This window comes from Oryzias latipes, chromosome 18, assembly GCF_002234675.1.
Source record: "Oryzias latipes chromosome 18, ASM223467v1".
NCBI lineage: Eukaryota > Metazoa > Chordata > Actinopteri > Beloniformes > Adrianichthyidae > Oryzias > Oryzias latipes.
This window is the reverse complement of record NC_019876.2, coordinates 28941304-28954720: the sequence shown is the minus strand read 5'-3', so window position 1 is coordinate 28954720 and position 13417 is coordinate 28941304. Positions and strand designations below refer to the sequence as shown.

At 46.9% G+C, this 13417-nt stretch overlaps 1 protein-coding gene across 3 annotated transcripts in view; it reads left to right on the top strand.

Moving 5' to 3' along the window:
• Window positions 1-13417, top strand: part of map4k2 (mitogen-activated protein kinase kinase kinase kinase 2) — a 33904-nt gene that overhangs the window by 2290 nt on the left and 18197 nt on the right. For all 3 annotated transcript variants that reach the window (XM_011487783.3, XM_011487781.3, XM_011487780.3), the window contains exons 2-9: window positions 8616-8673; window positions 9967-10057; window positions 10364-10428; window positions 11584-11639; window positions 11746-11793; window positions 11871-11913; window positions 12008-12080; window positions 12833-12964. In XM_011487783.3, the coding sequence (XP_011486085.1) occupies window positions 8616-8673; window positions 9967-10057; window positions 10364-10428; window positions 11584-11639; window positions 11746-11793; window positions 11871-11913; window positions 12008-12080; window positions 12833-12964 (566 nt within the window). The remainder of the gene's footprint in view (window positions 1-8615; window positions 8674-9966; window positions 10058-10363; window positions 10429-11583; window positions 11640-11745; window positions 11794-11870; window positions 11914-12007; window positions 12081-12832; window positions 12965-13417) is intronic.

Below are 13417 nucleotides of genomic sequence, written 5' to 3'. Positions count from 1 at the left end.
TTTCTGCCTGCGTACCCATACAAGTATAGTACCTCGCTGATTGCGTGCCCCGTACAGGCCTAGGACCTCGCTGCCTGCGTGCCCCGTACAGGTCTAGGACCTCGCTGCTTGCGTGCCCCGTACAGGTCTAGTACCTTGCAGCCTGCGTGCCCCGTACAGGTCTAGGACCTTGCTGCTTGCGTGCCCCGTACAGGTCTAGTACCTTGCAGCCTGCGTGCCCCGTACAGGTCTAGTACCTTGCAGTCTGCGTGCCCCGTACAGGTCTAGTACCTTGCAGCCTGCGTGCCCCGTACAGGCCTAGTACCTTGCTGCTTGCGTGCCCCGTACAGGTCTAGTACCTCGCTGCCTGTGTGCCCCATAGAGGTCTAGGACCTCGCTGCCTGTGTGCCCCGTACAAGCCTAGGACCTTGCGTCCTGCGTGCCCCGTATTGATCTAGTACCACGCTGCTTGCGTGCCCTGTACAGGCCTAGGACCTCGCGTCCTGCGTGCCCCGTACAGGTCTAGGACCTTGCTGCCTGCGTGCCCCGTACAGGCCTAGGACCTCGCTGCCTGTGTGCCCCGTACAGGCCTAGGACCTCGCTGCCTGCGTGCCCCGTACAGGTCTAGTACCTCGCTGCTTGTTTGCCCTGTACAGGTCTAGTACCTTGCACACTGCGTGCCCCGTACAGGTCTAGTACCTTGCTGCCTGCGTGCCCCGTACAGGTCTAGTACCTTGCTGCCTGCGTGCCCCGTACCGGTCAAGTACCTCGCTGCTTGCGTGCCTCGCAAAGGTCTAGTACCTTTCTGCCTGCGTACCCATACAAGTATAGTACCTCGCTGCTTGTGTGCCCCGTACAGGCCTTGGACCTCGCTGCCTGCGTGCCCCGTACAGGTCTAGGACCTCGCTGCTTGCGTGCCCCGTACAGGTCTAGTACCTTGCAGCCTGCGTGCCCCGTACAGGTCTAGGACCTTGCTGCTTGCGTGCCCCGTACAGGTCTAGTACCTTGCAGCCTGCGTGCCCCGTACAGGTCTAGTACCTTGCAGTCTGCGTGCCCCGTACAGGTCTAGTACCTCGCTGCTTGCGTGCCCCGTACAGGCCTAGTACCTTGCTGCTTGTGTGCCCCATACAGGCCTAGGACCTCGCTGCCTGCGTGCCCCGTACAGGTCTAGTACCTCGCTGCTTGTTTGCCCCGTACAGGTCTAGTACCTCGCTGCTTGTTTGCCCTGTACAGGCCTAGTACCTTGCTGCTTGCGTTCCCCGTACAGGCCTAGTACCTTGCTGCTTGTGTGCCCCGTACAGGTCTAGTACCTCGCTGCTTGCGTGCCCCGTACAGGCCTTGGACCTTGCTGCCTGCGTGCCCCGTACAGGTCTAGTAGTAGAGGTCTAGGACTTCGCTGCTTGCGTGCCCCGTACAGGTCTAGTACTTCGCTGTCTGCGTGCGCCGTACAGGCCTAGTACCTTGCTGCTTGCGTTCCTTCCCCATACAGGTCTAGTACCTCGCTGCTTGCGTGCCCCGTACAGGGCTAGTACCTTTCTGTTTGCGTGCCCCTTACAGGCCTAGTACCTTGCAGCCTGTGTGCCCCGTACAGGCCTATTACCTTGCTGCTTGTGTGCACCGTACAGGCCTATTACCTTGCTGCTTGTGTGCACCGTACAGGCCTAGTACCTTGCAGCCTGCGTGCCCCGTACAGGTCTAGTACCTTGCTGCTTGCGTGCCCCGTACAGGCCTATTACCTTGCTGCTTGTGTGCACCGTACAGGCCTATTACCTTGCTGCTTGTGTGCACCGTACAGGTCTAGTACCTTGCAGCCTGCGTGCCCCGTACAGGCCTATTACCTTGCTGCTTGTGTGCACCGTACAGGTCTAGTACCTTGCAGCCTGCGTGCCCCGTACAGGTCTAGTACCTCGCTGCTTGCGTGCACCGTACAGGCCTATTACCTTGCTGCTTGTGTGCCCCGTACAGGTCTAGTACCTCGCTGCTTGTGTGCCCCGTACAGGTCTAGTACCTCGCTGCTTGCGTGCCCCGTACAGGCCTTGGACCTTGCTGCCTGCGTGCCCCGTACAGGTCTAGGACCTCGCTGCCTGCGTGCCTGAGGTTCACCAAACGTTTTTGATCGTCGGAGGTTCCATGATGATCGTCTGTGACACTGACATGCTGAGGAAAGCCCTTTAAACATAGAACATTAAAAAACAAAAAGAATAATTTAGAAGGTGTGTTTATGACTGTTATGTGTGCTTTAGATGGCATCTTTCCAACCTTTTATCATGTCTCAATGGCACAAAGACCCAAACAACAAGATCTGCAGTGCTGTGATGACCTAATGGTGTCTAAAAACAGGATAACTTTGGTGACAGGGACCGTTTAAATGATACTTTTTTAAGGATTTATATATTTAGCAGGGGCTGCTGCATCCTGTTTCTGCTGCATTTGCATCATTTTAGGGGAATTTTGTGTTTAAAATGTCCAAAGTTGGGCTTTGCTTTGGAAGTTTGTCAGATTGTGGGTTTTCTATGTGAACATGCTGGTCGCACACGAAGCTGCATCTAGAAATGTTGTTTTGACGGTTGACCTTTAACCTCAGGTAGACGTCACTAGAAGCTTCTTCAAATGTGGAATTTGGATTTGATGAGTTGTAAAATTGAGGGCTGCACAATGAGGGCAGCGGCTAACGCTCTGACCTCGCAGCAGGAAGGCTCTGGTTCAAATCCCGGCCGGGTTTTCTCTGCGTGGTGTTTGCACGCCCCTCCTCGAGTCTCCATCTTTGGGTTTTCTTCCTCCTGCAGCCCAGAAACAGGCTGCACAGGTAAATGGGTGTTTCTAAATTGTGACAATAGACCGGTGACCGGCTCAGGGTCCTGCTTTGCCCAACAGCAGTTGGCTCCAGTAAAATTGCAGTTTTTAATTTAGTAAATGTTTTTTTTACAGGCCTATTACCTCGCTGCTTGCGTGCAAGGTAATAGGCCTTAGCGTTTTTTTGAACACTATTGGTGGTAAAGTCGTCTAGTAGATGGATTTTTGTCCTGTCTTGCTCCTGGTGGGATGTCTTCAAATTCAATTCTTTCATAATTTTTAATTTTTTTCAACAAAATTAAAAAAAATTCTTTAAAAAAAGGGGACATTTAAGAGAAAAAAAGTTGTTGATGAGATTCTTCTTTTAAGGCTTTTTTCTAAAGACGGCTGGATCTTGTTAGCCGCATAAATGGGTCTTAAAATGATCCATTGGAGTTAAGAACGATCGCTGTTTAAACATCGTTTCACTCCTGAGTCCTGGAATCATCTTTTTTTGGTCATTTGTAAAGAAACCACATCATGTTCTTACAGAATTCATCTTCATTTGAATGTGTCTTTTTTAAATAAAAAAGTGGTTCCGTTCCCTTCAGGGACAGAGAATGATTGGCGAGCCTCAAACTGCGGTGAGGACTGTAAGGCAGATGTGATCAGCTGACCGCCGGCCTGTGGAAGCTCTTTGTGTGCCGGTGACATGTGCATGTGCTGCAGCCGGCCTGAGATGTGTACAGTAACACACAAAGGCACTTTATGGCCTCCGCCTGCAGCCGCTGGCGTCTGCTATGCAGATCTGCAGGAGTTGAGGGTGAAACCTCTGAGCACGGGACTCTGTGGGGCATCAACCAACCTCTGGTTCACCGCCGGTGCTGACAAAAGCACCTCCACTCGGTTGGAACCAAATCGGTTTTTGCCTCTTATAAAACATTTTGTGAAACTCTTTTGTTCAGAGCATAAATCCCTGTTATGGGATGTCCCTAAAGGCTGATTTAAGGGGCTGTTCTGACGAATACACATGATATCACAGGTCTGGGGGGGTTTCTTGTTCAGACTGATAGCATGCAGGAGTGAAAGTAGAACGATCCCACTGGAAGATCCGCCTTTTCTGGTCTGGAAAGTAGGTAAAGTGAAAGAAGTGTGTCACACATGTCTAAAGAAATCCAAACTAAACCGGATGTGAAGAGAACAGAAACGGCTGTTTGACCTCAACACTGAGATGTTTGGAGGCTTCACTGCCATTACTGAGCTTCAGAGCTCAGTAATGGCAGTTTTAGGCACAGGTAATACGGGCAATTGTCTGGGGCACAAATTTAATGGGCATGGTGGTGACAGCGGCTCAGTGCTTGGAAAAAAATCTGGTCCACTATTGGTTTCCTGTTATCTGTTCTATCAGAGAGTTTGTAACAGCCTGAAACTGGGAACTGCCGTCCCTGCAGCTGCTGTCTGAGAGAAGGGGAGGGGGAGGGGGCTCAGGCTGAGAGATGAAAAGCTCTGCCTATTGCGCAACATCAGGATCACTGCATGCCTTTAGATGACTCAGCTCATGCTAATAATGTCATTCTTTATGAACTATTGTAGACATTTTGATGATGTGTCTTTATTTTTCATCAATGTATTCTTTGTCTGCCTGTGGTTTAGTTTGTGTCAGTATTTGACATAAAAACAGCAGGTAATGCAGGAAAACAGCTGCACTTTATGACATCATAAATAAACAATCATCATTTAGAAAAAAAATCAGCACAATGATTTTTATCTATTTCTTCAGACTAAAAATGTTAAATATTTTGGTGCTGCGTGTGTTCATGTTTCAGATTTACATTTAATATTATCTATAGATTGAATTATTTTTCTCTGCATCAAATAGTTCAGTTGGTCAAAATGTTTCTGGTTTAAATAAGGACTTTAAGCTTCTTTTCTCTTTTGGACTAGAACAGGGTTTCTGTGGCTAAATAAAGTTAATATTTGTTGAAAGTGGATTCATATTGCTTTTTTCTTTTGTTAATGATAAAAGATACAATTTTAGGTATACTTACACTATTTTTATAGGTACTAACCTAATATATTGTCACCGTGCGAGTGTGTGTGTGTGTGGGGGGGGGGGGGTGTAAGGGGGGTGCGAAACATTTTCTTTTTCCTAGGGGGGGCCTTGCAAAAAATAATTGAGAAGCACTGCCTTAGACCCTCCTTCTCTGTAAGGAAAAACTAAGAAACCTCAGGGATGCCCACATGAAGGAGGGATCCTCCCCCAGGACGGACAGTCGATGAACCAGAACTCTTAGAGAAGAATTAACTTATCTAACCCTACAACTACATGTTTAAATAGTCCAGTAGATGATCCAGCTGGAGTTGGGGGACGGCTGGGGGCGCCAGACGAGCCAGAGGCAGGATCTACATCCAAGTTTAGGAACAGAGACCAGGTACACGGTCAGGTACAGGAGCAGAGATGAGCCAACTGGAATGTGGCTGCATCGTAGGGGGCAGTTCCTAATCACCTAAAGTGACATCATGAAAACGAAACGTACCATTGTGTTTGCTACAAGCATGTTCGTAGCAAAAAATGTTAATGAACATTTTGTTCATTAACAAAAACGTTAATGAACATTTTTTGCCGTACCTTAGAATTTCACGCAGTGACCCGTACAGGTTTGCCCCTTTTTCACCTGCAGGTAGCTCGTATCCACCCGTCAGGTCAGTTGGGTGAACCCAAAAGGGGCTGTGTTCCAGTCGTGTGGTACCTGCAGCATCCACGCTCCGTGACATGTCTGTGAACTAGCAGGTCTTCCTCCTCAGGCAGCCTGAAAGCTAAAGATGTGTGCCTAAAACAGTTCATGTTCTGGTTCTGACCTGCTGCCTTTTCAACTTTAAAGCTCTTATATTATTGTGTTGTCATAACGTTTACAGTGTATTTTTGAAATGCATCATTTCTGTTTAAAATACACGGCAGCCTCTGCTCTCCATGATGTTTTTATGTAATCTGACTGAGAGTTGGTGCTCAGCTGGCAGTGGAAACGCCCTCTGCGAGGCATTACTATCGCTGTAGTCACAGGAAATGCTGAAGTGGAACAGGAAAGAAAACAGGAAGTGAGCACAGCCTTGAGTGGCGTGGAGGCAAATAGCTGATTTCAGTTTGTTTTCACTGGTGAGCTGAGGCGGTTTGGAGGGAAAAGGGGCGGTCTGACATCAGAACGCCACCGACTGATGTCCTCAGGAAGAAGGCAGGATGCCGTTCTATTGTCCTGCTGTCTTCACGCATCCACCAGCACCGTCCTGCAGCAGAGGAAAGAAGAGTTTGATCCTTTGCCGATTTTGTAGGTTACTTATAAAGAAATGAGCAGTCTGTCATCCTGATGGTAGGTCCATTTTAAACAGTGAGAGGTAGAAAATCAAGAAATCATCTTTAAAAAATCTAATTCTGCAGATATCAGGAGGAACTTTGGTCCACTTTTCTTCTTTTTTAATGACTCTAAATTATTCAGATTTGGTGGCTGTTGCTGGGTATCTCTGAGCTTCAGCTCTCTCTCTCCATTCCCTAGTTCTTTCAGGTCTGTTCATCGGTTGTGAGCGGAAACCATTTCCCGTCACCAGTCATTTTACGTTCTCTTCTGCTAGCTTACAGCCCCCCACACCCCCCCAACCTAACACTAGCGGTGCAACACAAATGGCAGCAACATCAGATCCATCCATCCGTCCAGTTCTGATCCAGATTCCAGCTCAGACCAGGAAATAAAGACGTTCATGGATCTGTTGGTCTGCAGGTGGAGGATCAGAAAGGGGCGGAGCTTGGAGACTGTGAGTCGCTGTAATAACTTGTACATCACACAAGTTTTTTCAAACGGCATTTTTTCGTCTGCTCCTGATTCACAACGATTTACGTAAAGAAATAATCAGAAATGACATTTTTGTTTCGAAGACGAAGATGGTTAGAACAGAAATACTGCAGGTGGGGTTGTTTTCCTGCCCTGCTTCCGTCATTTTTTTGGCGCCTGCCTCATGTAAAATGATCCGGATTTTTAGGTGACACCTCCACCATCTGCTGTGTTCACTAACAGGTTTTACTGGTTACACTGGAGGTCATGTCTCAAAGTGAATCGGATTCATTTGGAACCTCGTAATCTCTACAGACGATGGCGCCTTGCATTGTACGGCCGCCATAAGTGTGTGAATGGAAATGTGACTGTGACATGCTTTTTGAATTAGGTAGGTAAGAGCTTCTGGACCGTGGAGATAAAAAAAAAAAAGCAAATCCTGGAAGATGTCCCAGTTAAAAAGCTGACTTTGGTCTGAAATGTTCATCATAGAAACAGTTCAACTGTGAAACAGAATGTAAACAAAAGAATCCAGGAAATCACACAGCTTTTTTTTTAAATGAATTTAAAGAATTCTGTTCTTCACAGATCTGTTGCCTGTATTAATGTCACCTGTTTGAGCCGGTTACTAACAGTCACACTACAACCGCTCCACCATGAACAAAGTTATTTGACAGATTAAGAACAATCGTCTTAGTTTTTAACTGACCAAATAGCTGTCGAAGGACACCATGACAGAGACTGTAGACCTGAACCAGACTGGGATGAACCTATCGACATCAAGCAGCAGCTTGGAGGGCAGAGATCAGCTGTTGGAGCAAATATTAGAAGATGGAAGTAAAACAGGACCACAGATTATCTCCCTTCACCTGGTGGAGAACAAATGATCTGGAGAACGGTGAGGAAACGGACCAGAACCAGACCAGAGCCCCAACTCTAACCAGAGCCACACAGGAGGAACTGGTCAACGACCCAAAGAGAGCTGAGACCACAGACCACAAAGGTTACCATAGTAACACACCGGGTCGTCATGGATTCAAGTCCTGCTGAGCTCCAGAGGTCCCCCTGTTTAAGCCGGCAGATGTCCGGACCCGTCTGAAGTTCTCCAGAGACCATCTGGATGATCCAGAGGAGGAACTGGGAGAAGGTCATGTGACCAGATGAAACCAAAATGGAGATCTTTGGCGTAAACGCCACTCACCGAGTTTGGAGGAGGAAGAATGTTGTGTCCCAATAGCGGGCATGGAGGTGGAAGCATCATCATTTGGAGCCGCTTTTCCTTCCATCAGCGAGAGCACTGAGGATGAAACATCTTCCAAAACAGAAAAGGTCCCAAACGCATCGTTGACCAAGGCTGCATACAAAGTTCTGTCTCTCACAGTTGGAATTCTACAATTCTCTCATTTTTATGGGGAAAAACTTCTGACTACTTCTTGTGTTTTCTTCACTTTAAGCTCACAGCGTTCACCTGAGTTTTCTTCACAATATTTAAACAATATGGAAGAAAATGACATTTCTGTACCATGTGTCGTAGAACTGGAGAGAGTGAGGAAGAGTTCTAGTTGCTAGAGATCCGTCAGTCGCTGCAGAGAAGACTGTCTGCTGCAGAAAAGGCTTATCTCTCTGACAGCTATAGTTGGTACTTCTGCAGCTGCGTTTGACCTCAGAGTTTCAGTACTACAGCAGTGTAGTAGTTCATCAAAAGGCAACATATTCATAGGGTTGGTTGCTACTACGTGATCCCAGAAATGACGTCATCATGAAGTTTTGTATTGTTGATGGATTTAAATTCAGCTCAGAGTCAACAGCACCTCTCATGCTCGGTTCTGTAATCACGATTTGAGTTTGTAATGTGCCTGGAAAAGGGTTTCAACAGCAAAAACACTAGTTTTTTACTCAGAAAACGTGTTTCTTCAAAGGAGGAAAAGCAGTGAAGCGGCTGTTCAAAACAGAAATGTCTCCAAACTACTGAAGTTCAGTGGTTCAAACCGTTTCTGCTTGTTCTGGTGCTTTTTTTGAAAAGGATTTTGTTTTCTTTTTCAGGCCCGTAACATCAGGACGTCTGAACTGGCAGCTATCAAGATTGTCAAGCTGGACCCAGGTCTGCTTTTCGCCTAACACAGCACGCCGTACAACAGGCATTTACAAAAGTCCTCCTTTAGCCCATGACACTTCAAAGGAAGGGGAATGATCTGCTGTTGGCAGGACCTGAAACCAGACTTCCCTTTTCTTTACCGTGTTGCTTCTGTTGATGTGCTTGACAAGAGTCAGAGTGTAAGAGAAGGACACAAGACCGTCACCATTTTCTGTGATCAGTCCTCCCAGCTCAGCCTATTGATTGGTTTCTAGTCTGATCACAGCCCTAAGAAGAAAGAAGGAAGTGCTTTACATCTGCCTTACAGCTTCCTTCTTACCTCCTTATAAGGTCTTGAGGTTGATGTCTTTGGCTAGAGCAGAGCTTTTGGTTCAGCGTAGGGCTGCCGAGAGTAAAGGTTTTGTCGCACAGCCGTTACGTACATTTTGATAAAAAGTGGTCATACGTGGTTCAAGGTGGAAAAAGTGAGAAAAGTTGTGGTTGTGTGAAATGTATCACAAATGAACCAGGTTAAATCCACGCAAAGAAGTACGAGTATACCACGCAAAGAACGCGTAAACCGGCGCTTCATTGAAGGTCTTCATTGACATTCAGAAATCACATGGCGTCAGCACCATGGTCAGCTCCCGTGGCAGGCCCTCGCGATGCTTCGTACTAATTAAACAGACGAATTTCCCTGATCCAGTTCTAAGTCAGCTGCTAGACGCCAGCCGACGCAGCCCGCCGGGGTGGGGGTGGGGGGTACAGTTGAAGAGATCCAGTGGGGAGACCCACACATGGTATAGACTGCTGGAGGGGTGAAAAAACGGCCGATTTATATACCCGTCACACAGTACACGAGTCGTGCATGAACCGTGTGATGATTGTGATGTTTATCTGTAATTCATTAGTGATTCTGGCATCAATGATGTCATCTGAACGTGATCTGTGCGCCGTATACGTGATCTAAAAGTTAGACATCAGTGGTTCATGCATGAAAAGTCTGTTAGACAAACGTGGAAAGACACACATTTGTGGATGGATCCAGCAAAAATCATGCAGAATTATATAAGATTTAGGTAATAATTGTGCATAAACTAAGTAAAATACGAGTAAACTGTGTAATTCTAAGTCGACCAGAAGTTCTGAACAGCTCAAAACTGAATCCACGTAAAGACTCGTCGGCTGAAACCCTCGACGAACATCTGAGCACATCGATGAACATGAGAAACACGTATGAATGACGTAGATCAGGCATGGATCACGGACATGTCACACTGTGCGACACGGCCTTTAACCTGGACTTTACTGTTTCCACAGGCGATGACATCACGTCCATCCAGCAGGAGATTACCATGATGAAGGAGTGCAAACACAAAAACATTGTGGCCTATTTCGGCAGCTACCACAGGTGCTGTGTGTTCCAGCATGTCCACCTAGAAAAAGGCTCAACTCCTGGGATGGTTACTGGAATCTGTGAAACTCCTTTTCCCATGATGCTGCTGCTGTCGTCAGCATGTATTTGCACTCATTGCATTGGGAGGCATGTGGAGAAGGGGGGGGATGAGGGTGGCTGGTCCATCTATGGTCCATGATGATGACGAGAAGGGGAGCAGCTGAAAGACGAGGAAGAAGAGTTTGATTGCCACGTGTGCTTGAGCTTGTGTCTTGTTCTGACTGAACCTGTTCTAATCAGCAGCGTCGTGCGTCTCTGCAGGAACACCAAACTCTGGATCTGCATGGAGTACTGCGGTGGAGGCTCCCTCCAGGATATCTACCAGGGTATCATTCAAACACACCACTAGTTAAATTATTGTGGAGCTCTTATGATGCCATATTACTACAAGAGCAAAAACATTCATTTGTAAATGAAAAGGATTCATGGATTTAAATAGACTGAGCTAACAGAATAGCTAACTGTGGGCTTTGGTGCAGAAATTAAAGGACCTATATCATGCTGAAACATTTCTTTGAGCACCAGCCCCTCCTAATCCACAAAAAAACGAGCACGTTCTCACATTGTGACATCACAAAGTGAGGAACCGCCCCTTCCAGGAAGAGTCTGTGCTGCCAGCCCCTCCCCCAGGCTAACAGACACACTTTCTCTGGGGAGCTAGCGGTGATCGGCTAAACACTTTCATTTTCAATGCGCAATATGAACATCCATCTTCGGATGTCCAAGTTCGGATGTTTGTTTTTTAGTGGGAGAAGGTCCGCAGTCACAAAAGTTTAAGAGAAGGGGGGAAAAGGAGGAATGTCCAAATTACAGGAGGTATAGAAGTAAATTATTTGTGTGACAAGCATGCCAAGCAGCCATGTTAAAAACGTCATGACACGTCCTCAGCATCGTACATGTTCAGACATGGACCATCATGCAGTAGAAAGGCTCCTCAGTCCCGGTTTATGGAAGCATTTCTGTAGCGTCATTAAAAATAAAAGTCAATGACAGAAATGCTTTTTCATTTTAAACATGAAGCTGCATTTGATGACTCTAAATTAAAAAAGAAATATCAATCTGCCATTCCCGGTTTGCTCCTGTCCGAGTCTTTTGCCGCTTCCTCACTATTTGGTCACAATTAAAAGTATCAAGATGACATTCAGCTGCAGCCTTCCAGAAAGGATGGAAGCTTTTTAGTTACTCCATGAACAATAAGGAATTTGTTTGTGAAAAACCACATCAGCGCACAAATGTGTTTTCTGTGAGTTGTGTTGTGGAGTGAAAATGTCACTGAGGTTTAACAGCAGCTTGAAAACAAGAACTGGACTTTTGCTTCAGGATTGTTTACCTGCTTTTATCAGCTGGAAGGTTTTCAAACTGAAGGTTTGATGTTCAGTCATGACTAAAGCAGCAGGAAGGAGTTGGGTTTGTTTGAAGCCTAGCGGGTAGAGCATCAACGAGCAGTGATACTAACTTTTCATGAACTCTGTTCTTTGCAGTCACAGGCCCTTTAAAGGAGAAGCAGATCGCTTTTATGTGCAGGGAAACCCTTCAGGTGAGACGTCTCCATGGTAACAGAAGCAGCACTGACTGCAGTGACTGACTAAAGTGTTTAGGACTACGATTAACATGGAATCCCATTCTTCCTGTCTTTATTCCAGGGCTTGTATCACCTGCATGAAACCGGAAAGATGCACAGAGACATAAAGGTATCTCATATATGAACATCCAGTAGCCTATTGTGTTTCAGCATTTCGTTCTGTTGAGCGTGTCTGTGTGTCTCCAGGGGGCCAACATCCTTTTGACAGAGAGAGGAGACGTGAAACTGGGTTAGCATGTGAACACACACACACACACACACACAGAAAAGAGACTAGCAGGTTCATACAAACGGATTGTTGTGTTTTTGTGCTCTGTGTCCAGCTGATTTTGGCGTGGCGGTAGAAATTAGTGCCTCTGTGGCCAAAAGGAAGTCTTTCATTGGAACGCCTTACTGGTAAGCGAGCAGCATCCTCTCTGCACATCCTCTAAAAGACGTTTGAAGCTTGAAACTTTCCCCGCTTTGATGACCACAGCGATGAGTTTTGGGCGGGGAAAAAATGCGTCAACGGACACAAAAACCATCAAAGCTGTGTCTGAATTCACAGCTAAAGGTCGTGTCCCACAGCCGCTACGTGCATTTAGCGCATGTAGCACAAACGAAAACTGTATATGCATGAATCTAGGTGGAAAAAGTGAGAAAAGTTTTCATCTTTAGGTGAAATGTTCACAGATGTATCAGGAATGAACCACGTTAAAACCACAGAAGAAGAACGAATAAACACGCTAAGAACACGTAAACCAACGTAGAACATGAAGCGTGTGATTATTGTGATGTTCATCTGTAATTCATCAGTGATTCATGCATCAATGATGTCATCTGAACGTGATCTGTGCGCCGTATACGTGATCTAAAAGTTACACATCAGTGGTTCATGCATGAAAAGTCTGTTAGCATCTCACAAAAAGTCTAAAGCAAGAATTAGAATTTCCTGAGTCTTACTTCATCTGCTAATTATTTGGACATTTTCTTGGATATTTGTCGTGAAAACTGCGTTTACGTAGTCTGCAGGTGGGAAACTTGTAATGACAAAGAGGGTTAAGCAGCCGTGCAGATCCTGCTGAGCCGTGTTTTAGGAGACGACAAAGCTCTTTTTCTGTTGTTTCTTGCCCTCCTCTCAGCTTGTTGGTCCTCGTTCTTCTGTTCAGGATGGCTCCAGAGGTGGCTGCAGTGGAGAAGAAGGGCGGCTACAACCACCTGTGTGATATCTGGGCTGTGGGCATCACCGCCATCGAGTTAGCGGAACTTCAGCCGCCCATGTTTGACCTCCACCCGATGAGGTACGTCTGCTCGCCAAGGAGGCGATCCAGGAGCATATAAGGAATTATGACACAGTCAGGCTACGGTCACACATCCCAAAATACCACCGCGCGACCGAGACGCCAGTTTGTCAGCAAATGCGGCAGGTGGCTGTGGAGCAACATTTATAAAGGGAGGGGGCAGTCGTTCTTTTACACGCCACACGCCATGGTTTTAAGAAAAAGTACAAATTAAATGGTGACCCGACGACGTTTGGACATCAGTCAGTGTTCAACGCTACCCCCCCTGCCCCTGTGCTGCCGTCGCACCGCCACCGTCTGCCATCGCTTGACGATGGCTGTTGACATGGGGGCCAAGGGGCCATGCGATGCCCGAACATCCATGTGGCGATCCCGGCCACCGTGGGTCCAAACGTGGAGATGGCATTGACGGCGCACGACACTCATCATGGCGTTGAACCACAGCGACTCAGC